The sequence below is a fragment of the Limanda limanda genome, chromosome 8 (genome assembly GCF_963576545.1).
Source record: "Limanda limanda chromosome 8, fLimLim1.1, whole genome shotgun sequence".
Lineage (NCBI taxonomy): Eukaryota > Metazoa > Chordata > Actinopteri > Pleuronectiformes > Pleuronectidae > Limanda > Limanda limanda.
Window position 1 is genome coordinate 8904997 of NC_083643.1, and position 25040 is coordinate 8930036.

Consider the following 25040-nt stretch of genomic DNA (forward strand, 5'->3'; position numbering starts at 1 on the left):
CATTTGTGGACACGTCCGACTCTTCTAGAAAAGAGGATGGAATTGGATAAACATTGGATGAATGGCGGAGAGATATCGCCTCTTCAAGTGCAACATTTCGAACAAAAGGTAGCCTTGATAGCTGGTATGAGCAATGGTGGGGGTGGGCTCAGTGGTGATGAGTCAGCCTAACTGCATAGAAACGTAATGGACTCCGCAGCTGAGCTACAGGGATTGGAGTAGGACATGCGTGTATATGTCACGATCTTCCATGTTAGCGGATGGGACATGGACCGAAATAAAAAGTTGAAGCACACGTCAAAAGATTTTTCTCAGAGATGGTTTCTGTCTTTTTAGATTGTCCTTATGACACTGATCTAAAGTCAAATGTTAATTTTCTGGTGAGTCCATCCAACCATCAATCTGTCAATCCATCAATCTATCCATCCATCATTCCATCCATCCTTCCATCCATTTTTTTCCGCTTATCCGAGCCAGGGTCACAGAGGTAGCTTTCCAAGTAGGGTATTCCAGACATCCCTTGCCCTACTCTCCTCCTGTTGGATCCCAAGGTGTTACCAGGCCAGATGGGATTTGTAGTCCCTTCAGCCAGGTCTGGGTCTGCCCCTGGTTCTCACTCCAGCTTTGGCATGCCTAGTACACCTCCAACAGAAGGCGCCTGAGAGGCTTCCTAACCAGATATCCGAATCACCTCAACTGGTCCCTATGAAAAAGCAACAGTTCTACTCCAAGGTCCATCTGGATGTCTGAACTCCTCACCCTGTCTGCATGGATGAGCCCTCTCCACAACATGGGAAAAAAACATATTCAAACTGCTTGTATTTGTTCATTCTTTCGTTAACTACTGAGAGCTTGTGACCATAGAAGAGAGCAGGAACATAGATTGACTGATTGAAAGCTTTGCCTTGCGGCTCAGCGCCTTCTTCACAAATGTCCGTTACAAAGCCTGTATCACTGCTGACATCATGATTGACAGCTCCATCCCCCGATCTCTACTGTGCAGACTCCAAATGAGAAAGATGGCAGCGTTTGTGTCCTGGATATTTTTGACTTCACTTCTGGATAGTTTGAGGAAGTAGTAATCAGAACTGTTTTAACTGGTCCCAGACCTGAAGCATCCCAGATTTTGGCAATTTCCAGAACGTCAGGTGTTGAATCATCTATTACACCTGTTAGTGGTGACAATCTTTGAGTTGGATTCTCATTTGCCAGAAAAACAGTCTTATCAAGCTACCAGGTTCACTGGATCTCACTGGTGTGTGGGCTCTGGTCGTCAATTCTTGACCTTGTTTGACAGGGAGATTGAGACCGAACTCTAACCATGCATGGTCGTTACTGTCAGCGCTGGGCCCCAGATGTCCTCTCGTGAGTCTTCCGACAAAACCAAAAGTAAAGAGAAGAGAAGATCAAGCTTTTTCTGTGCTGATTTCAAATAACCAGTAATAGACTATAGTCTTGATAAATTGGGCTGAAACAGGAAAGCAGATACTTGGACAGAGAAGGAGGGACAGTAGTTTATCTTGATTCAGATTCAGCCTGTAGCTCCCCAGACTAAATCTGCTGGGCTGCTGTACAATTACTACGTCTCTTGTGATTCGGAATACAATTATTCTTTTTATCAGTATTCTTTTTTCCTGGAACCACTTTTGAGGGATAATTACCTCAAATGGATGTTGTATTTGGTCACAGAGGTATTTTTTAAAAGGCAAATTTTATCTGCTAAACTTCAATAACTTCAAGAACTCAGACCTTCTGTCTCTTATCATTTACTTTGAACAGGAAAGTCTTTTGAGAAACATCGGCCCTTAGAAGATGTGGATGGAACCAACCATAAAATTGATAATTTTTCCACTATCTGAATAAATGTCAAACATCTGCCTGTTGCTCAATGTTTTTTTTATGTCGTGCCACTTTCAAATAAGGTCAAACTAAAGAGGAAAAACAAGAATAACGCTTCATTTCTATAGATAAACTGATTTATTCTGTGTCCATGTGGAGAAAAGGCCTGAACAAGGTGGAAAGGTGGTTTCCATCTTATTGTCTGCTTGTTTTATCTTTGTTTTCATCACACTCACTCTATCAACCCCCCTCTTATACAAGAGGGACCTGCAGTTCTCTGTGCCGGAGGCTACATCAGTGCTCTTTAGCATTTTCATCTCATGTGTTCAGGTTGGAGGACGAGTCACGCTGGGGCCCATTTGTCGTCTCCGCAACCCTCGCGAGGTTGCTGCTGTGGCAGCGTGTGGCCAGAGGTCCGCAGATAATCCTTTTACCTCAGCTCGCCCGCGGGCACCATACATCACTCCACCTTCATGTGATTGTGGATGATAACCACCTACGTCCCAAAAGTGGTACACATTCAGTTAATGTGGTTGTAGCAGAGGTAAGAAACAGACACGGTGGGCCAAACAAGAAAACAATGTGATGTTCTCTTTCACCTCATTGTGTGTGTGTTTTTGTACCTGTGTGTCTGTGTGTGCGTGTGTGTGTGTTTTCCACAATCAAATTTAATGTTGTGAGGATCCGTGGAGATTGGATTGAGCTGATAAAGTGACTTAATTTTCCACAGTTGACTTTTCTCAGGTCTAACCTTTATGTAAAGCCCCTGGGGGTCAAAGCGGTGATTATTGTCTAAAGACTAGTGAGTCCAGCTGCTGCTTCTAACCCAGAACGTCACTTTGTATGTAAATATTGATTAAATAAACACTAACTGGGAAAATGTTTGTATTAATTGAGTTCACATTCAATTATTGTTGAGAATGTTTAGACAGAGATTATAGAGTAGCCTACAAGAACTTCCCTCAAGAATAACAAAATATATAAATCGTAACCAATACATTTAAATTAATTCAAAAATTGTAATATAGTTCAAAAAACATTTGCATTTTTAAAGAAATGTAAACCTTTCGAAATTTAAATATTCTGTTTGTCTAGGCTGCAAATAATGGAAAAAATGTAAAATATATTCATCGATATACTCTAAATATGCTGCTCCAAGTTGAGATGTGACTGATAGATTCTGCGCATTGATCGATCGGAGCGACATTACCGTGCTTGACGTCAGAAAGTGCAAACAAATGACCCCATAAAAAGAGGGAACCTGTCTGAAAAAAAACGGAAAGGTCTGAGCAGCGCACAGCAGCTGGGAGGTCTGAGTGCGCCACCGCTTCCCAGTCACTCCAGTCACTCCAGTCCCACTTCCACACGCAGACACAGCGCAGGACACTTGTGACAATAGGTAAAGATGCCGCTTTCCAGCAGCTCCACGTCCTCCACGAAGAGCCTCCGCCGAGCAGCATCCGAGCTGGAGCGGTCTGACTCCATCACGGTGAGAGATGTCAAGTTCATACTGGACAAATCTTTGATATATAGTTCAGTGTGTGGTGGTGTTCAAAGTGGTATGTGTGCATTTTATTTAGAGGATCACTGAAAACTGCTGTGTTGCGCGTAAAGACCTTGGAGAGGTGCCCATTACGCACCGGCTCTGCCTGATACGCACAAGATTATTACAGGAAAGAAAAAGCAATTTAAAGTTAAAACCATTTGAAGTGTGAGCTGTGGACGCTACAGGTCCTTATCCAGTGCATTGCTTTTATATTCCTTCATTTGGAGATTGTAAATCCTCCCTCTTCCATCTCTATATCCAGGAGGTAAGAGAAGCCCAGTTACCACCTTCTGTTGTGTCTTGGTGCTCGGTCACAGATTTAAATCGTTAATATTTGCTGCACATGAGACTTAAATATAATTTCTCTTATTTCAACAGTCTCAAAGATTCCTCGGAAGAAGGCAGAGCTTGATCGAGGACGCGCGCAAGGAGCGAGAAGCTGCGGCTGCAGCGGCGGAGGCTGCAGAGGTCACCGAGCAGATCGTGTTCGAGGAAGACGATGGAAAAGCGCTGCTCAACATCTTCTTCACGCTGAGGAACTCCAAGACACCTGCGCTGTCCCGGGCACTGAAGGTTTTCGAGGTATAACGATAGATGCGTTAAGAAAATTTTCATCAATGTTTGTGAAAAATATTATATATATTTAAAACTCTGTGTATTTGAAACTTTTAAATATTGTTTTCTAACGTTGTAACACATTTGTAAGAACTTAATGTTACAGGATAAATGTAGGGTTGCCAGGTCGTTAAAATGCCCTCCTATAGGTGTTTATTCTTTATAACGGTAATAATGCAGTTATAACTGTTAGTGATTCATTGTCATGCTGGATACCCACCTTCGGATAAAATAAGTCTATAGTAAATAAATTAAATTTGTCCAGATCGTCTGCAGCCCATATCCAAGGGATTTTTGTCAAACTGGAAACACAAAACATGTTCTGTCAATGGTTTATAACTTTTCTGGAATTAATTTGTGAATAATGAATCGAAACATTCGCTCTTTTTATACATTTTTCATTGGTACCAATAAGGTTTTAGAAGATGAATATGTGAAATCATGTCTTTGATAATCAAATTATATCCCATATACTGGGTCACTAAATAAACATGCGCCACTGATGAGCTTAATTAGGTTTAAAGAGGGAAGTGATGTGGTCTGTTGCGCTTCATGTGTTTTAACAATCTTTTTTCTATTAGTGAAGTGTTGAGCTTGCAAATATACTAAACCCTCACCCAGAATATCCACCTCTTCACATCCAATGCTGTGCAACATAACTGCTCCAGCACATTTCAGCGTGTTGATCGTATTTCAGACGTTCGAAGCAAAGATTCGTCACTTGGAGACGCGACCAAAGAGAAAGCCCAGGGACAGCGTGGAGGGCCTGGAGTACCTGGTCCGCTGCGAGGTGCACCTCTCAGACGTCAGCACTCTCATCAGCTCCATCAAGAGGAACGCAGAGGATGTGAAAACCACCAAAGAACTCAAATGTAACTCCCTCCCACTGCTTTCACGTTTGTACATTTGACATTTTGCAGATAAACAAAAAAACAGCTCAACTGATTTGGAATCATCTACTGTTTCTTTACTCTGTTAGTTCATTGGTTCCCAAAGAGAATAGCAGATTTGGACAGGTGTCATCATCTGGTCACTAAATTTGATCCGGACATGGATCAGGACCATCCTGTGAGTAGCAACTCCACCAGCAAACAACTATTGTCGTTACAAAAGTCTGTTGTGTGTTTGTCCGATATGTTGCAGAAATGTGATCAGTGATTTCTATATTGGATTTGAACAGGGCTTCACAGACCCGGTCTACAGACAGAGGAGGAAGATGATTGGTGACATTGCCTACAGATACAGACAGTGAGATAAAGTCTTTCCCTTAATGTGGCCCAGCACTGCAGCCATTAAAAGACAAAGCATAAATGTGATTATTCCTGATGCACTTCTTTATGTTTATCCTCAGCGGGGAGTCGATTCCCAAAGTGGAATACACAGAGGAGGAGATCGGCACATGGTAAGAGCTGCTGCTCCTCGCTCATGTATGATGATGATAGCATACGTCTCATGCATTTGGGGGCTGAAGATTTAACATTAAATCAAAATGAACTCTGAATAAAAATAGTTTGTTGAGTCCTTTCAGCAGCCACTAAGTCAGATTTTTCTCACCACTGAGTTTGGTTCATCTTTCATGGCTGTTTTGGCAAGTTATTCACAGATGAGGGGGGGTTGTCAAAGCATTTGTGGCAGGTTGAGCTCATCGGAGCAGGAAACACATCAGTGGGCTTCAGGGACACATGATTTGACAGGACTAAATAACAAGACAATGGATTTTCACTTGAAGCCTTAATTTCAGTTGGACAGTTTCAGTGAAAAGAAAAAAACATATCTAAAGATTTGTGATTCCAACGAAAATACCAGTTACTGAAGATCCTTGTCTGATGGTTTGTCCCGGCCTTTGGATTTATACGGCAGATTTATTTGCACAACAATTTCTAGTATGAGTTTAACTCTCAAAGTGTCGTCAAATATATAAGAAAAAAGTCTCAAATATAGTCATCTTATCTTACCTTATCTTATCTTATCTTATCTCATCTTATCTTATCTTATCTTATCTTATCTTATCTTATCTTATCTTATCTTATCTTATCTTATCTTATCTTATCTTATCTTATCTTAAGAAGAACACAAGATAGTAAGTTTGTAAAAAATAAATAAAAATGTTTTATTGAATTATATCCCTGATCAGGCGAGAAGTCTTCTCGACCTTGAGGGATTTGTACAGCACCCACGCCTGCGGTGAATACCTGGAGGCCTTCCGCCTGCTGGAGAGACATTGTGGGTACAGTCGGGACAACATCCCCCAGCTGGAAGACGTGTCACGCTTCCTTAAAGGTAAACAATGGGAAAAGACACTAAAAGAGGCGGGACACGTGAACACCAACATTAATTTTCCCTCTCTGACTCTTTATCTCACTTTTTCTGAACACACACACACACACACACACACACACACACACACACACACACACACACAGAGCGCACAGGCTTCCAGCTGCGTCCAGTGGCAGGTCTGCTCTCAGCCAGAGATTTCTTGGTCAGTTTGGCGTTCCGGGTGTTCCAGTGCACCCAGTACATCCGACACGCCTCCTCTCCCATGCACTCACCAGAGCCGTAAGTACAACCGTGACTTCTCCTGCTTTCCTCCTCACATATCTCCACTGGACGTGCAGGCAGTGTCTCTGCAGTCACGTTGATTAAATCTCTCTCACTCTGAACTTTGTTTAAACATTTCTTAGACTCAAATATAGTTAATTTCATTGGTATGTTATTTAGATCACAATCATGAAGCTGAAACACAAAGAGACAGTTCAAAAGATGGATAGTAAATATATTAAAAGCAAAAACACAGAGACCACAGATACTCAGATCAGGAAAGTGTGCAATAACTTACACACACATATTTCTGATAAACACTTTTTTATATTTATATTGATAATTTTTTTATAGAACTTTCATAAATTGAGGTCTCTTCACTTTATTTAATTTAAATTTAATTATTGCTCTTATTGCATTGCTGGCGTACCTGTGCTTCTTGTCCAACACATTTTATTTGACTGTTGCATGTGTTAACTTACATATGTTGAATAAAACTTGAAACTCAAAACAACCAGTTACCTACAAGTAATAAAGATTAAATGAGAGTGTTGAATGGGAAAAATAATTAAATATGATTATTTATTGTATTAAAATATAGCAAAGGCAATATACCCTCAATATATCGACTAATTCAATTTATATGGTGAATTCAATGTATTATTTTAAATTGAATTAAGTGTAGTGTGTCATAAACCGCATATTAGTCATTTCCGGCCAGGTGTTGTGAGGTCACTTAGACATTTGACCTTTGACCTAATAATTATTCCTTGAGTCCAAGTAACTGTTTTTGCCAAATTTGAAGAAATTCCCTCAAGTTGTCCTTGAGAAATCGTTTTCACAGGAAGAGGGCGGACGAAAACACAATGCCTCCGGCCACAGCTGTCGAAGGCGCAGAGGCATAAACAGGGATGAAAAATTAAACTGAAGAAGTCATCCTATATACAAGCGTTCTGGGTTTTCTCTTTCTTTCTTTCTTTCTTTCTCTCTTTCTTTGATCAGTCTGTATGGAATTGAACTTCTGTCTTCACTTTTCCTGCCTCGTACTGGGCACAGAATCACTCTGTGACCGCAGCTTTGTGATTCATGCTGCGCTGCCAGTTTGTGATAACAGTCTGTATTTGGTTAAATTGATCTGGTTTGGGATTAAGTTCGGATCAAACCCGGTCACAGCTGATGACGTTCTCTCTTTCTCCTCAGCGACTGCGTCCATGAGCTCCTGGGACACGTCCCCATGCTGGCCGACCGCACCTTTGCCCAGTTTTCACAGGTTAATATCAGATGATCCTTCAGACATAACGATTATGAATTCCCGAATTACATTTTGATAACAATTTGTTGATTGTTTGTTGCAGAACCTCGGTCTGGCATCAGTCGGGGCTTCAGATGAAGACATTGAGAAACTGTCCACAGTAAGAATCACGTCCTCCAACTCCAGCAGATACTTAAGAACTGTGCACAATTCATTGAAGTGGAGAGAGGGGCTGAACATTGTGTTTGACTTTTAAAATGCTAGACCCCTCTGGGCTTGTTGAATTGTGCTTGAACTCAGGATGATTGCTTCTCAGAGAAAATATCATTTCTCAGAACCGCACCAAAAACACTGTTTGGTCTGCGGCTCACACAAAAGTCATCTTTTTGGAAATAAATATTTTGACTGAACTTTTTGTTTTTCGGTTAATCTCGCAAAAAAATGAAAGAGGAAAAAAAAAATCATAGATCTGGAGCAAGAAAAAAAACTAGACTCTCCCCTGCTTCCCCAAAACAATCAGAATACCCTCCCCCTTTTCTCCGAGCCCACCTCCCCTCCCCAAGCACCATTTCTAAAACGTGACATATAAACAAATGGTTTTGTCTGACTTGTTATTGTTCTTTTTCTCACTCACTCTCTTTATTTGTTTTTGTCCCATCAGCTCTACTGGTTCACCGTGGAGTATGGTTTGTGTAAACAGAATGGTGAGGTGAAGGCTTACGGTGCTGGGCTGCTCTCCTCTTACGGAGAACTTGTGGTGCGTTCCCCCCCCATGTTTACTCTGCTCTGTGCTCAATGTCAACATCATCCACTGGATAATAAAGCTGCATCCATCACAGCTAATTCTCCACCTTTTTTCGTTTTACCTTCAACGCAGCACTCGCTGTCCGACGAGCCAGAGACGAGGGAGTTCGAACCCGAGGCTGCGGCGATGCAGCCTTATCAAGACCAGACCTACCAGCCCGTCTACTTTGTCTCCGAGAGCTTTTCAGATGCCAAGGAGAAATTCAGGTACTTTTCTTTTTTGGCACAAACAAAAACAAAGAGAGAGAAAGAGAGAGAGAGAGAAAAAAAAAGATGAAGAAAAACCCCAATAAACAAAGAGGAGAGGGGGTTACGTTAGGACAAGGTCAGAGAACAGCCAGCCAGCCCCCAAGGCCACAAGTGTTTGTGGGTCAGCCATAGCAGCCAGAAGACAGCTGTTACTAATGTAGTGTTTCTTACCAAGGCAAAACTCTGGAGTTTTATTTGGCAAACACTTCAAATGTTGAACTGCAAAACAAGTAGCTTTAGTGGGTGTTTTGACAGCATTTGGTCTCTGGTAGAATATAGCACATAACATCCCCCCCCGACACACTGGATGAGAGGGTATCAGCATGGGAATGTTTGTGCATGTTGTAAATATGAAATATGAAAATTAAAGATTACGAAACTCACATTGGTATAAGCAGGATATCCCCGACTCTGTAAAGAGCCACAACCGGAGGGATGAAATATTTGGGTTGAAAAACCTCAGACGGGGAAGCATCATGAAGTGCTCACCTCTAGGTATTACTTTATTACCTCCAGCGAGGAGGTTATGTTCTCACCATTTGTGCTTTTGTTTATTGGTTTGTTAGTAAGCAAGAGTTCACAAAAACAACTCGACAGATGTGCTTTAAGGATGTGGTTTGAATCAGGGAGGGATCCTTTAAAATGCTGCAGATCCTGATCAGGGGAGAGATTCATGAGGTCTGTTATCACTTTCTTAAACATTGTGAAATAAGGTGTTTACTTAGACTTTGCCAGCTAGTAATTCACGGAACATGGAACATCTTGGGAACTATTATCTACTAGTGGTGCAGCTTGATTGAATTTAAGGGGACTGGTGATTGGGCCTTGGCGGGGGTGTGCACTCCAGCGAGGGCCAGTCTAGTTTTGTTTTTCTAACGTCTTCACTGTCTCCCACCATGCAGGACTTACGTGGCCGGAATCAAGCGTCCCTTCTCGGTGAGGTTCGACCCCTTCACCAGCAGCATCGAGGTCCTGGACGACCCGCTGAAGATCCAGGGAGGCCTGGAGGGAGTGAAGGACGAGCTGAAGATGCTGACAGACGCCCTCAGTGTCTTGTCATGATGACGCCCCACCGTGCGACCATCCCACCGCTGTTTGCTTCCTCTCCGCTGTGCGATGTGTAAACGAGACCACTGTGTCCATCTCTCTCTCTCTCTCTCTCTGTGCTGTACCTCCAGTCTCATGCTGTCTCTGATGGGTTGTTGCTTGTTGTGAGAAACCGTTCGGCCGACAAGGTTGCGACCGTTAGAAACCTCAACGCGGCGAAGGTGAAGTTTCCAAAGATGTGTGGCGCCTCGCTGGGTGTGGATCTTGTGAAATGACGCGGCTTTACCCACTTGGCCAGTCCTGCTTTTAAAGCAAGTTTATGTTGTTTAAGAAATATGTCAAAATTTGAACCAAATTCATAGGGAACTGTTATCATAAATGTTTCAAAATAAAACTAAATGGATATGGTATCATTATTTTCGAAATATAATCCTATAATAAAGTGTATTTTGACATCTTGTTTGTTTTGTTTAGAAAAAAATATGTCTGCTGTAATACAGGCTTTATTTTCCATATGTGAATCCAGTATCAATATTTGCAGATTTATTTGGTTTTATGTTGTCTGTGCAAATACGTTTAAAAAAATGAATAATGAAATATGCTTCCCATGTTATAAATTGTTGACTAATGCTTCAGTAAAAAAAAGCCAAATAATAAAGAAATGCAAATCAAAATGATCCTTTTGTCGTCATGTTTACAAGGTTTAGTTACATAACTACAGTAATTATTATACTACGTATCGTTTTGTGATAATCTTTTTCTCTCAGGTCTAAACATGAATCACATAAGACTCATAATTTTAATTAGATCTGTCAGATTTAAAGATTAGACATTAATCTGCTGTGATCAAAATTTTATTTTCAACACACGGATTATTTAAGTATTAACTCCGCATTTGCAGATTAGTTTGGTTTGAAGCTGTTTTTGTTTTGCAGTGTTTTATAAATATTCCACCCATGATATGAAAAGTTAATTTAAGCTTCAATAAAAAAGTCTGTAGATTATTAAATGCCTACAAATTAAAATCAGCATCAAAGTTTCAGTTCCAAAATATTTTCAAAACATATATAACACTATCAAATTCTTTTAGTTTGTAGTTTCCTCTCATGTCTGACCAGAGAAGCAGAAATCACCCAGTCATCCTAATCATGATTTAATGATGCTCCACTACACAGCAGTTCACACGTGTCTGCCACTAGAGGGAGCACTGCTGCACTTTGTGTTCTCCTGATGTTCAAATCACAGCGGATTCTTATTGAGCTTATTAGAGGACTTAACCTTCTTAATTCTCTCCTCCTGCCTTGAATCACAGTGGGATGTTTTGCAATGAGACTGGATGCTGAAAACAAGCTTATAGTGACAAATCGAGGGGGATAAAGCTTAAAAATACAGACATTTAGATAAAATACAGTAAAGTTTTTATTATAAAAACGAATTAGTGTGTCATGTATCTTCAACATGCACATGGCACTCTATTGATTGAACTAAAATTCTTCAAATTAACAAGAAGATACCATGTTTGATTTGCAGATGAAAGATGAAAACTGGGGAGCTTACCCGGACAGATCCCCGGCTGCTCTCAGCCAGGACACTGGGAATCAGATCCTGGACCAGCAGTTCAACTCCAAACCAGTAGTGACCCTTCCTCCTCCCAGCAACCTGCAGGGAGCCGAGGCAAACAAGTGGAGGTGCGGCACCACTAGGTGTCAGTGTGAGTCTGAAGACGTGCTCGGCTCCTCACCTTCTGCACGAACACTCACTTATATAAAAGGAGCAGCTTTATAACGAAACAAAAAGTGAATGTGCTTATATGTCAAATATTTTCTATAGCTCTATGTATGCAGAAACTGGCTAATACAGCTGTGCATGCAACATCTGGTTGGTGCTTTGTTGAGAGAAACATCTGCAATAATTGAGTAATGCATGGTTTATTGGGGGGGTGCATCCATCCTGACCTGCACCAGCGGTGACTTCACTCCATGCACATCAGTCACTGCTGCATCATCATCTCTCCTCCTCCTCCTCCCCTCAGGTAGGACCACAGCCTCACTAATCAACCTCCACCCTCCCTCCTCCTCCTTCTCCTCCTCCTCCTCCTCCTCCTCCTCCTCCTCCTCCTCCTCCTCCTCCTCCTCCTCCTCCTCCTCCTCCTCCTCCTCCTCCTCCCTCTGCTCTGTCACTCACTGTTTGACCCCGGTGACTTCATCTGCACCTGAGTCAGAGGGAGAAAAGCCGCAGACCTCGGGCCACGCACGCCGCTGCCGCCTCCTCCTCATCTCCTCCTCCTCCTCTCCTCCTCCTCCTCTCCTCCTCCTCCTCTCCTCCTCCTCCTCTGAAGTGTTCATCTTAATTACACCAGGGCGGAGACATTGAACATTTTTGTCTTTTTTGAGGAGTCTGAGGAATTGCGTCTATTCTCGCTCCCCAGTCCGCGCACTGTGTGTAAACACTGTGATTGCAGGTTTTGCTCCGCGCGTAAACGTGGAAACTACCTATGGACCCGGTCTGCGCGGTGGCGACTCTCTCTCTCTCTCTCTCCCTCTCTCTCCCCCTCTCTCTCCTTTTCTCTTTCTTTTGGGCTTTTTCTCCGTTTAAGCACTTTTCCATAAAAAACGTCTGTGGACCTTTTTCTTTTCCTTTTTTTTTTTTTTTTTTTTTTTTTTTTTTTTACCAGCCGTGAGGAGGAGGAGCGAGGGGGTGGGGTGTGGGTGCAAAGGGGCGTGTTTTGGTATATAACACTTCTCACTGAGAAGTTTTGCCTGTCGCCTTGTCTTTGGGACAGCCTGTCACACATCATCCCTATAGCCTCACCAACTGGGAAACTAACTCACCTGCAATCCCTGCAACCAAATACCCCCCCACCACCACCACCACCACCACCACCACAACGCTGTCTTCCTCTTTTTCCTTATTTTTTTTACCAATTTTTATTTTGACTACTGCTCATCTGACATGGAGACCCAGCAAAGACACGGACAGCACTCACTTTGCCACACCTGCCGGAGAGCGGAGAGCAGCCGACTGAAGGTAACCACAGGGGGGGGTGGGTGGGTGGGGGGGTGGACCTGTGCATGTCTTCTTCTATCAGACCTCTGAGGCTCTGAGCTGGAGCTTCATGCATTGCTCGCTTTTTCTTTAATTTTTTTGTGTCTTTTTCTTTTGTGCACTGTGAGTGAGCAATGTGGGATATTCATTTGCATGCAAAGGGGGAGAAACTTCAAGCCCCTTCTGGGGGGGGGGAGAGCTTTGCAGCAGGTTCTGTGATAAGGAGGATGAAGGAGAAAAGAGGAGTTGAAGGGTGTTTTTTTTATTCCTCCTTGTGTCTCTGCTCTTGGTCTGGATGTTGCGATGGGGTTGGGGGGGGGGGACTCGCAGCAAACAGCTGGTCCTCTCGCCGGCGATAGGGGGCGGTGCAAGCAGGTCTGCAGGGTCAGTGAGCTCGCTACAGGGTGAGGAGCAAGGGGGGTGGTGGGGGGGGAGAATATATGCTGAGTCTGGCTTTTTCAGATAGTTAACTATCGAGCAGCCGGTCTTGCAACTTCTGCTGGGAGAGGGGGGGGTGAGTTGTGTAATAGAGTGCAGCGCAGAGAGATACGCGTCTCCTTCAGTTCAGTTCTTTCCTGCAGAATAAGCACTTCTCTCCCAGGAGCCACATGGTGACAGGAGATAAACTGTGGAGGAGGTGGAGGTGAAAACTGCACATTTGGCACCTTGGGGTTCTGTTCCGAGCGGTGAGGAGCTTTTCTACCCGAGTTAGTGGATCAATGCACGAACCAGACACTTTAAAAAAAAACCTGGAAGTCCAAAAGAGAGAGAGAGAGTGGCTCCTCTCACAGCTGTATCACTCCCAACATCTGGCTGTCATCTGAGAATGTTCCTCACAGGCTTCTTTCATGTGCACTCGGCCCTGGCTGCGTTTGTTTGAGGCCGTGATGTGTTGTGTCTTCTTCTCACGCTGCAAATGTTTGATGTTGATCTCAATATGTCCCTTGTGTGTCCCTGTGCAGGTCCAGAAGATGTCCTCGTCCGGTCGCGTCCTGCTGCTGGCCCTGGCCCTGGCTCTCTGCGCGGTGGACATGTCCTCGGCGGAGACGCTGTGTGGAGGAGAGCTGGTGGATGCGCTGCAGTTCGTCTGTGAAGACCGAGGCTTCTATTTCAGTAGGTTTTTCAAAAAAGCATTACACCATTTCCCCTTTTTTTTTTTGCACGAATGTTCTTTTGTTTTTTGTGTGTCCTCCTCTCTCTCTCTCTCTCTCTCTCTCTGGAGTCTTTCTGTTGTTCGTTAGCGCACATCTGTTTGGATAGCTGAGACTATCTCGCTCTTGTCTGTGGCTGTGTGGTATGCGTGTATGGTGTTGTTCTTTCTCTCTCTCTCTCTCTCTCTCTCTCTCTCTCTCCCTCACACACACACACACACACACACACTGAGTGGGAGACAGAGAGGGAGATTATAGCCAGCTGTGAGAGTCTCCCAGACCTCGTCCAGGCCGCTCCTCTGCTGAGCGTGCACCTCTCATTGCATATGAAAGGCCGGCGAGCTGTGTGAAGGCACACACGACCCAGCGCGACACAATGGGCCGCTTGTTTACCAGTAAAGTAATAGCACCCCAAGAGGCATACCAGTCACCTCAGCACCAGTGTTCCCAGGCCAGGCGACCACACTGATGAGTAGCAGAGAGGGGGGAGGAGGAGGAGGAGGGGAGAGGGAGAGAGACAGAGAGAGAGAAGGGCAGGGGAGGAGGAGGGGGGGGTTTTTGATGTCAGGTTAAGAGGAAAGATCATTAACATCAATTCTGATCATTGCTTCCATTGTGGCAATGATGGGAATAGCTGTAAAGCATTGTGTGAACGCATTGTGGTGGCCGGCTAATCCTCCCCGGTGGATAATCTGCTGTTTGCACAGAGTCCAGAGTTTGCCACAAACACAACTTCACCTCTGGTGTCGTCTCTGCAGCAGAAGAGACACTTCCCCCCCCCTCCCACCCTTTCCTCTTTTTTCCTCAAAATGATATTAGCCCACGTCCCACCCTCGGCTGTCTCGCCTTTGTGAGACAGGCGGGCTTCTTTGTGAGCGCCGCTCGCCACAGAAGCTTCTCTCCCAATCAGAAAGATCATTATCCAATTTGGGCCGATGTAGATGTGCCTCCCCCTTCCTCCTCCTCCTCGCTTTGCCTTCTCCTCCCCCTGGGTCACCCTCTCTTTTCTCTCTCATGTTCCTCTTCCTTCAATCAAATCTAGCCTACCCCTCTCATGAGAATACTCCGACATTGTGTGTGGGGAGCAGGACTTCAAACAAGGCCTGTATTGATTGCGGAGAGTGTTCCCCTGTGCTACATGCTAACCATCCGGCCCTCACCTTCGTTCTCTACCTTTTACTCTCATGCCTCTTCTCTCCCCCCTTTTGTTTTGTATTCTTCCCCTCTGTTTTCACCCTCTCTCTATGCTGATCCCTGTTTTCTCTCCCTCCTCATCCTCTTTATCTCTGCTGACTTGATAAAGGACAAGGTCACAGAAGAGTTTCCATTTTACGTATTTGCTCACCCAAAGGTCTGTCTGAGAGCTTAGCGGGCTCTGTCACACTCTCTCAGTGTCCACAGCTCAGGGTGTTTACTTGTGTATTCACTCATTAAAGGACTTCCAGATAGCCTTAATCAGATTATCCTCTACAAACAAAAAGATTTGTTGCTGTTGGTCATAGATTTCCTTTTATCCTCTTTGCCCCGTGGACTGCTATGTTTGTTGAAGTAATCCTGCGAAAACAACCTAGATTCATTACTGATGCCAGTGTTGTGTGCTCAGGCCTTAACCTCACCCTGCTCACCGCCTGTCTCTCTCTATCTGTGTTTCTCCTCAGGTAGGCCAACCAGCAGGGGCGGCAACCGGCGCCCCCAGAACCGTGGGATCGTAGAGGAATGTTGTTTCCGTAGCTGTGACCTCAAACTGCTGGAGCAGTACTGTGCCAAACCCGCCAAGTCCGAAAGGGACGTGTCGGCCTCCTCTCTACAGGTCATTCCCGTGATGCCCGCACTAAAACAGGTACATCTCAACAACAACAGCAACACACCAGTATGGGAACTCATGCTAATCCTGGTCCATATCTGTCCTCCCATCTCCTGTGCCTCTATTCACCTCTGAGCCTTGCCCCCATGTCCCTGACACCGAGTACAGACTGAAACCCATGCAAAGACAGGTTTATCATGTTAAATGGTCACTGGTAAGCAGTTACCTTCCATGCAAAGTGCTGATCATCGTGGAAAACAGTCCGAGAGACAGTCACAGCACATTAGAGACAGGAAAAGGCAGAGTCATTCTCAGAGACCGGAGTGCGTGCGTGCGTGTGATCGTGCATGTGTGAGAGAAAGAAAAAAAACCTGTTAGATGGTGAAGACTGTTGGTCCGGAACATAACAGTGTGTTCTGTGAGTGTGTGATTATTAGTCACGGAACAGCAAGCTCCCGAAAAACTGGCATGCGTTTTGATCCTCGCGCTCAAAAACACCTGAGCTGGCCAGCAGAGGTGTTCTGAAATATGTCACAAACATGAAGAAGGCGATCGTCAAAGCGTTTCAGGGCCTTTCACAAGACTGAGCCGAGGCCGGTCACAAGACTGAGCTGTGGCTGCTGTCCAGACCTCTTAAAAAAGTCCCTTCAGCCTTTCTCTCGGGCCAGAAGAGAAGGACGTTTGTAGTGTTTCGGCTTCGACTTCTCAGAAAATCAGTGTCCGTGGCGTGAGATTGCTTGTGATGTAAATGAAAAAGAAAAACTGGATGAATATGACAAACGGAGAAGGAGAGCAATGGACCTTCTGTCTGAAATTGCGATAAAGAGGCTGCAAGAGAATTAGTTGGGACATGTCCCTAGTTTGTCTGGGCAGGGAGAGTTGATGGGTACAGGCTGCTCCAAGGGCCAGCTGTGTTTAGCCTATTGAGCAGGCCTGAAGTGAATGAAGGGGGATAAACACTCTTCAAGTGGCAGGACCAAAACAAGCCATTCACATGGAGCACTTGCTACTCGCGCATAAATTCTAGCTGCGCTGCCGCCACTCCCACTGTGTCTCCGTCTGCGGTGGCCAGCACAACACCTCGTGTTGTTCAGACACTTTCCTGTGCTCCAATAGAGGTTTTGAGATGACAATGTGTCGTTTGGTTGGGTCTGCTGGAGGTTAGTCAGTTCAGCGGGTCGTAGGGTGAATGACGACGTGCCCCTCATATGTATATGAGGCGAGTGACCGCCCTTCCTTTTGACAGTATGTTAAAGAGGCTGAGCTAAGCACTTGTTGACAGCTTCTCTCAGTCAAGGAAACCAAAACAAGGGCAAGTCAGAGGCGAGGCGAGTCTGTTATGACGCTCGGCGCTATAAGAATGACATTTGATTTCCATTCGAGCGGCCCAACAATGACTGAATCTTTTCAGAAAGTAAACAAAGCTTTCCTCCATTGTAATAACTTCTCGCACCGCATCTTATCAACCCTAATGAACTGACATCCTCTTTTTCCCCTTTTTCCTCTATTTTCGCCCGGCACGCCACAATAGGAAGTCCCGAGGAAGCAGCATGTGACCGTCAAGTATTCCAAATACGAGGTGTGGCAGAGGAAGGCGGCCCAGCGGCTCCGGAGGGGCGTCCCCGCCATCCTGAGGGCCAAAAAGTTTCGGAGGCAGGCGGACAAGATCAAAGCACAGGAGCAGGCAATCTTCCACCGGCCCCTGATCAGCCTGCCCAGCAAACTGCCGCCCGTCTTGCTCGCCACGGACAACTATGTCAACCACAAATGAGCCCGCTGCCAGCCCTTTGCACAGACAAGAGTTTGGAGGGAGAAAAAAAAGACTAGGGGATTATAGCTTTGTCTCTGACGTCATTTCTGTGGCAGTCCTCTCTGACCTCCCCTGCCCTGTCCGAGCCCACCAATCCCTCCCCCTGCTCTCATCCACTACTTCTTGACCCTCTGGCCCTTTTCTATTGCCCCCGTCAAACCCACCCACCCACCCTCCTCCGGCACACAAACATGCCTTCACATTCTTCCTGTCTGAAGTCTTTCGCTCCCTCTCTTTCAGTCACTGACACAAAAGGCACAAACACAAATGATGAACAAAAAGTTAACAATTCGGCTGAATGCAATTCAGGTGGATCCTTAAGCAAAAGAGAAAAGGGAAGGGAGAGAAGAAGATGAAAGAGATCCGTGGTTCGCAAGTGTCAAGAGGACACCCAGCGGAATGTTTTTTTGTCCTTGCGGAAGACAACTGAAAGTGAAGAGCAGCTTGCATGAAAGAATCCATTCCACATCATTTTTCCTGAGGCAAAAAGAAAATCTCTGTTAGTTCTTTTTCTTATTAGTTTGCACCTCTACCTATAAAGGGACTTCCACACTGTAAGGAATTATTTTGTAAAATTAGATTCCTGTTCCAGCACCTTTTGATCACAAACAAAAAGCAGAAAAGAGTCTGCAAAATTGCACATTGCCACGGATTACGTCAAAGTAAAGAAAAAAATGGCACTATTTTTTTATGAACAATGAACGTGTAGCTTAAAAAAATGTCATGGTGCTAGCTTTGGGAATGGACTCAAAGAAGAGGTTGAAAAGCACGTTTTTTTTTTTCTTTGAATGAATATTAAAACTTTCCGTTTTAAGGAAAGTGTGACTTTAAAAAAACGGAAAATAAAGGATCTGGGGGCGCTCCTGGCAGTGGCAATGTCAAGGGGGAAGTGTCACTGAGAAAAGATATGGGCTGTGTTGGCGTCTGGGCTCGCAGCGAGTGCTAGCGGCTGCTCATCACTAGCTTGCCAGCATAAGCGGCAAGAGGGACCTGAGACCCGGTCCCCGTTTCCTCCCGTCCCTCTGAGGCTGCCGGACACAGGGAGCAGCGTGGGGACACATATGGGACACCGTGGACCGCCTGGATTGGGACAGTACTTCAGTTCTGGGACAGTACTTCCTGTTCGCCATGGCTTTGCAGACTGCTCTGACAGGAAGTATCATGGCATGGACAAAGAGCGAGTGGGATAATGATGATTATATTTTATTTTGTCTTTTTTTTTTCTGTTTTGTTTTCACATCAATGTTTGAATGAAAAAAAAGGAAAACCCCCGTCAGTTTCTGGTACCGTGACATTCCTGTTTTTGCAAGTTAGGCATTTTTTTTTCTGTTTCCATGGTAATTATTATGATGTTATTTTACAGTTCTAAAGAAAGGCACAAAATTTCAATTCAAAGGGAAAAAAACAGCAATAATGTCAACTAACATTTTATTTTGTATTGTATATCAGTAGTATTCACATGCTTTTGCCTGAAAACAAATACTTGAATATATATATATATATATACATCTATATATATATGGATATATACATACTGTATATATACATATATATAAATATAGATATATAATTAGTTTCCAGGGACGTTGTGTTATTTTCCTTTAGTCTGAGCTGTATCTTGCGTAATGAGCCGCCAAGCTTTTTTGTTTGTTTGTTGAAATACAAATAAGGGCACTGTATAAAGGCATTATTTATTTTATTATAAAATATATTTGAAAAATTGGTCCAAATAATATACGTAGCACTGATGCTCAACTGACGGATTTATTTTGTATGATCTCTGTTTTCCAATTGGAGTTGTAAGGCTTTTTTGTAGATGCTTTGTACCAAAAATAATGTCTCTTTTTTTTTTTCCTTTTTTTTTGTTTTCCATAGTTACTATAAATTAATATTTTAACAGCAGCATAGCCTGGATTGCTTAGGCATCTTATGTCACAGAAATAGGCACATACTCTGAATACGTTGGGTCTGCATGGATTTCCAGAAGCCTGTCAGGGTTGTCTGTGAAAAAGGAAAGCATCGATGAGTGATTTTATCATTGGAAAAAAAAATAACTGTTCAACATTGATTGTACTCAAACCCACTATGTTTTTTTGTTTTTTTTTAAAGCCACTTTAGTATTGATGGCGGGGAGAATGATCAGTCCTTCATTAAATCATGTCTTTGTAATTATGCATGGTGTCCTATGGTCTTCTAAGGAGCATCTTGCGTGTGTGCCAGTGCCACGGCCGCGTGTTGGTTTGGGTCATGGGGCCGGAAACGTCCAGTCAGCTGTAGAGTAGAGTTAGGGGTTCAGCTCACATGTGACTTGCACGTGTTGGTGCCCTAATTGGGGGTAATGATGTCGTTAGCGTGACGTTAGCAACCATCAGAGGTCAACTAAAGGTCATTGTCTAATCAGGAGATCTTAACGTCTATCTATCTGTCCCTCTTTCTATCTATCTACCTTCTGTCTACCTGTCTGTGTGTCTGTCTATCTCTATCTATCCGTCCTTCACCTATCTTATATATGTCTTTTACAAATGTTACATCTATCCTTTCTCCTCTCCTCTGTTTGTAGAAGACAATGTCCCACGATCGTACACCATCAGTATGTATGTGTGTCGGCGGTGGTGGAGCCGTCGTGCGTTTTGATGAAGGGCTAACATGCTGAACCATTTGTGAAGCACTCAGGAACAAAAAACACAATCTACGCTCTCCGAGGGAGAAGTGGAGTTAGTCTCCGAGTGTCTAAGTAATATCGAGTTGTGGAAGGGCAGCTGGGGTTGTCACCTGTTACCTGGCCACAATGATACAGCTCTCTGCAACTAACCACTGAAGCCCATGTCAGAAACAAGTCATCCTGTGCCACATCATAGTCTCCTCCTCCATTGTGTCATGCGTCACCCCATGAAATGGAGACTTAATGGATACTCGCCATACTGCGGTGAAGAGTCAACCCAATACTTTCTATCTTCTTTCTGTCAGAGAGATCTCAATTATCAAGGCTACGTCCTGTCTCTAATTATATTCTACTTCAGTTGTGCAACAAAGCAGGCAGTGCAATTATTATTATTATTGTTATTATTATTGATATTATTATTATATTTTCTATTTTATTCAATATTTTCCTGCTAGGACTGCATTCATTCACTATTGTAATGTTCAAACAGGCTACTCTAGTGTTCTTATGAATGGCGTGAAAGACAACCACTTCTTTTCGCTGAATATGAAGAGATACATTGCCGAGCAATGGCAACTTTTTCTGTGTCAGTAGCTCACTCAGCCTGTGTGTATTTTATTGATTTAACCTCTGCACGCTAGAACGTCCGAAATGCACAATTCATGTACTTTCATTTTTAATATCAATAAAAAAAAACATTTTATCAAACGTACAACGTCTAAAAGATTTACTGCTTTGTTCAGTGTATCTTCCTGTCCTGGATGTGTGTTAACACTGCTCGGTGTGTGTTGAGCTCCAGGGCCACTTTTGAAATCTTTTTATATAAATTAAACCGTATGTACCCTGTAAATGATTTATTACATCTTAAGGCCTTGCAAAGAATCTCCAGCTGCTTTTAGCACCCTCTCTCTTCCTCTCAACCACCCACCATCCCCCTCACTCCCTCCCTCCCTACCCTCTCCTTTCTCTCCCTATCTCTCCGCCTGCCTCCACGTCTGTCTGTCTGTCTCTCTCCTGCTCCATGATGGTGCAAAGTGTGCCAAAGTGGAAATCAGCACTCACAGAGTGGCAAGCCGGCTGGCCGCAACTCCTCAGTCCTTCCTGTGCTGCATGCCACACTAAACCTGACCTGTTCTCTCTGCCTCCGACACACCCATCCCAACATCCATCCCTCCATCCTCCAGCGGCTTGCTAACTACTGGAGCAGGCTGCACCTCAGCGGCTAAGTATAGTAACCAACATGTCTCAAATTATCACATGCATGTTGCCGAAAATGGCACGACCTTTCATTGTTGACATGCATACACACACCCACCCATGGGATGTCTGTTGAGGGGCAGATTGGGAGTATATTTGTTCCCAGCTGGGAACTGTTTTAGACACTGAGGTTATCTTGGTGCAGCGCAGTATGAGAGAGTTGGAGCTGAACAGCCGGGAGAGGCAGAAATCTCCTTTTCTCCGGCTGCAGTGTAAAGTCCTGCCTCACAGTGATGTGTTACCCATGTGTTGCTTCTGGGAACAGTGCAGGATCTGCTCAGCTATCATCGCAGAGAAGCTTGTGTTCTGGGTTTTATGGTCATAAATCCCTAAATTAAATCCCCTCTGCCTGTTCTCATGAAACCTCATTGCCCCATTGAGGAGTTCACCTTCCTGCGAAAAGAGGGAAAAACTCAGCTGGAAGTGCACGCTGTCAAAAAGAGTTCATCTCTGAAAGATGGCTAGAGGCTGCACAAGTTCACACACAATCATGCACATACTGAACTTGCATGCAAACACATGCAGATGTTCACATATTTTCTCTTTCAGCAAGTGAGTCCTGCAGCATTACTCAATTCCCTGTATTGATTCATGCATTATGAGTGCAGTGTTACTCATTCCCATTACAACACTTTATTCTCACACTTTCTTTAACCTTACGACAGGTGTGTGTGTGTGTGTGAGTGTGTGTGTGTGTGTGTACCCGCCCTGGGACTCTCCTGTTCCCTGCAGGTGTTTAGACAGAGTGGGAGTCTTCCGAGCTCGGAGATGAGAACAGGGACTCTCAGGTCCTCAGGGCTCGTCACGTCACCGCTGTGCCTGGCAGGGCAGCATCTGGCACAGCATAAGTCAACCAAAACAAGCTAAACTGGGCCAGAGTGAGCCAAGACACATACTTGTTTTCATGACCGTTGAGTTTGATGGTTGTGTTGGTTTGATCTTATTAAGATCGTTAAAGCTGATACTTCCGAGGTGTGGGAGCTTAGTGTAGATAGACTGAGGGAAATAACAATGTCATTTATTATATTAACGTTTTATGTCTGCCAAAACATCCACAGAGCTGAACGGTATAAAAGGCTTGGAGGGATTTGTCTCGCGTCCAAGGTATGCATGTAATTTGCATTTTAAACTTGTTGTCCAATTTTAAATTTACACGTGCGTCTAAATCCGGAGCCGAGACTTGAAATCCCTGTAACATTATCCTAAATAAGTAAACGATAGAAGGAACGCAAGAAATGCCACCTCAACCTAAACTGGTGTAGCCAAATAAACCATAAACCCCAACGCCGTGCATCCGTCCCCATCAGAGAGGCCTCCTGAACTGTGGAGCGGAGTGTAGATGTGGGTGGCACAACTCTCCCAGGCCTGACATTGGAAACTGCCAAAGAGCACACTAGAGTTAGTTGTGGTTGGCCGGATGCACGGGATGCATGTAAGGCCAGGCCAACTATTGAGGCACAGGGTTTGGCAAGCCCAGACCATCACAGCCCAGCGTGGCCACACAGGCCAATTAAGACAGGCCTTCTCCTCTCCTTCTTCTCCTCCCCTCTTCTGTCTCTCTTTCATCTCTCGCTCTCTCTTTATCTCTCACTTTCTCTCTTGTACTCCCTCTCTCTTTCTCCCGATCCTCACAAAGCGTGCTCACACATTCCTCCTCTCCCACTTTTCCTCCCTAATTGCCATGGACTGAAAAGAGGGATGGAGAGAGGGGAATGAGATTGAGAGAAAGAGACAGAGAGAGGGAGAATCGGAGGGAAAGGGGGTCATACCACAGAACATCTATGGTCTGAACAAACTGTACTGGCCCCTTGAAATAGTCAAAACTCTTATGTGTGGTGTTTATGGCCTCGAGCATCCATCACCCTCGTTAATTACACAGAAACACAACTTTTTGGCTAATTTCCCCAAAGAGCTAAATTCCATAATGTAAAACATAATTCAATCTACATCCTTGCATGGACTCTGAGGTGGTTACGGCAGAGCCAGAGTATAAAGAGGTGATTGTGTTTCTTCAGCGCCCCACAAAACTATCTAATTGTTGATTCCTAATCAACCAGGAGCTGCGAGGAGGCTTTTCTAATTATGTAACCGTAGGTTCTGACATATGAACAATGAGGCGAAAGTGTTAGTGGCTCCTCTGCAAAGTAAAACTATGCGAGGAGAGGAAAAGAGGGTCAGATGCAGTGAATTTTGCTCCTGAACAAGCCAGTTTACTCACGTTGTTTACATGTCATCATAATCCTTTTCTTTTGGGATATTTTTCTCTTTAAAAAACAGCCTGAACTCATTTCTAACGTGTAAAATACACCGTTTGAATTCAAGAGTATGTGGACGAGACAAAAACAAACTATTTCAGCGCACAAAAACAACTGCACAATGTCGGTGTTTGTTTTTGGTCGATGCCTGACCGTCTCCCTGCAGCCCACTCACGCACTAAACATAGAGCGCTTCGGACGCTACGTTTGTAAAGTATCGCAATTTTGAGGATTCTGGTGCCTTTGTCAACACAGCAGTGAAAAGGTCAGAGAAACAGCAGGAGAAATGAGGATGTGACAAAATGTGTGGGGTAGACTCGTTTTCTGCAGGACCAGAACATGGGAAATGAGGTGGTTAAGCCATACAAAATCATAACAAAGGGGGAAGTGGTTTCCAGTGTGGTCACTGGGTCACTGCATGACAATTTCCTCTTACTGGAAAACAAGGGGGTCACAGCTTCACACTGAAATATACTCTGTGTGTGGTGCGCAGACCGCCGGGGCTATACTTACTCACGGGGGTCAAAAGTTACACTCTGTCGTCGCTCACTTTTAACGTTTAAAACTATTTGTGTCTTTCGTACAAGCAACCGATTAAAACATCAGTGTTCTCCGTCTCCAGTTTATCTGCAGCGGTGACCTCCATCACTTTCGGCTTTTCTGAAAAGACTCGTGGATTTGTTAAAGGCTAAATTTAATTGGAGGTGTTGCAGGAAGAGTGAAGTGGGTGGCAGTAAATGTTTAAAAGCAAAACGCTGCACTTAATTAAACAAGGAGGTCAGCATCTTGTAACGTTTAAGGTTTCGGAGATTTTAACTCTAACATTATCCAGGTGGGTCCTTACTTCACTCTCTCAGGGAATTCATCATTGTTGCACGTCAGTGTCACTATGTGGAGGTCACTGGGGCACTACCTGGTACCACACACACGCACACACACACACACACACTCTCAGACACACACGTACGCACTGCCTTTCTGCCATGATCCATTAGACATTGGAGGCAAGAAAAGCAAAGGAAGCAAACGTGCCGCAGTTAAACTAATTCCGCTGCAAACACACACTTTATTGTTTGGGAGAAACTAAAAAAAGAATTGAAACTTTAAGGATCAAGGCAGGCAATCAGTTATGCCGGCACTTGTGGTGGTGCAGGCAGAATAAA

The 25040-nt window shown here is 44.2% G+C and overlaps 2 protein-coding genes across 3 annotated transcripts; both read left to right on the forward strand.

The window, feature by feature from the left end:
- The first annotated feature begins 3244 nt into the window (after positions 1-3244).
- th (tyrosine hydroxylase) lies at positions 3245-9908 on the forward strand. The gene is made up of 13 exons (XM_061076683.1): positions 3245-3328; positions 3764-3967; positions 4698-4872; positions 4980-5068; positions 5181-5248; positions 5352-5402; positions 6135-6280; positions 6424-6559; positions 7742-7811; positions 7897-7953; positions 8455-8550; positions 8671-8804; positions 9749-9908. Exons 1-13 carry the CDS (start codon positions 3245-3247, stop codon positions 9906-9908), a joined length of 1470 nt encoding a protein of 489 aa, XP_060932666.1.
- Positions 9909-12665: 2757 nt separating this feature from the next.
- Positions 12666-21080, forward strand: igf2b (insulin-like growth factor 2b). Of its 2 annotated transcripts, none has more exons than XM_061075818.1 (4): positions 12666-12920; positions 13901-14051; positions 15748-15929; positions 17425-21080. In XM_061075818.1, the coding sequence occupies exons 1-4, from the start codon at positions 12846-12848 to the stop codon at positions 17662-17664; spliced, it is 648 nt and encodes a 215-aa protein (XP_060931801.1). In that variant the 5' UTR covers positions 12666-12845; the 3' UTR covers positions 17665-21080. The 2 variants fall into 2 exon arrangements, with proteins under 2 accessions (XP_060931801.1, XP_060931802.1); XM_061075819.1 differs by lacking the exon at positions 12666-12920 and adding an exon at positions 13444-13624.
- The last annotated feature ends 3960 nt before the right edge of the window (positions 21081-25040 follow it).

What these genes read in the sequence shown, in the direction of transcription:
- th (XM_061076683.1), top strand. Translation starts at nt 3,245, where the DNA reads ATGCCGCTTTCCAGCAGCTCCACGTCCTCCACGAAGAGCCTCCGCCGA. An exon ending in ACATGGATCAGGACCATCCT is followed by an intron (nt 5,069 to 5,180) that starts GTGAGTAGCAAC and finishes GGATTTGAACAG; the next exon opens with GGCTTCACAGACCCGGTCTA. An exon ending in ACATTGAGAAACTGTCCACA is followed by an intron (nt 7,954 to 8,454) that starts GTAAGAATCACG and finishes TTGTCCCATCAG; the next exon opens with CTCTACTGGTTCACCGTGGA.
- igf2b (XM_061075818.1), top strand. Translation starts at nt 12,846, where the DNA reads ATGGAGACCCAGCAAAGACACGGACAGCACTCACTTTGCCACACCTGC. An exon ending in CGGAGAGCAGCCGACTGAAG is followed by an intron (nt 12,921 to 13,900) that starts GTAACCACAGGG and finishes GTCCCTGTGCAG; the next exon opens with GTCCAGAAGATGTCCTCGTC. An exon ending in TGATGCCCGCACTAAAACAG is followed by an intron (nt 15,930 to 17,424) that starts GTACATCTCAAC and finishes ACGCCACAATAG; the next exon opens with GAAGTCCCGAGGAAGCAGCA.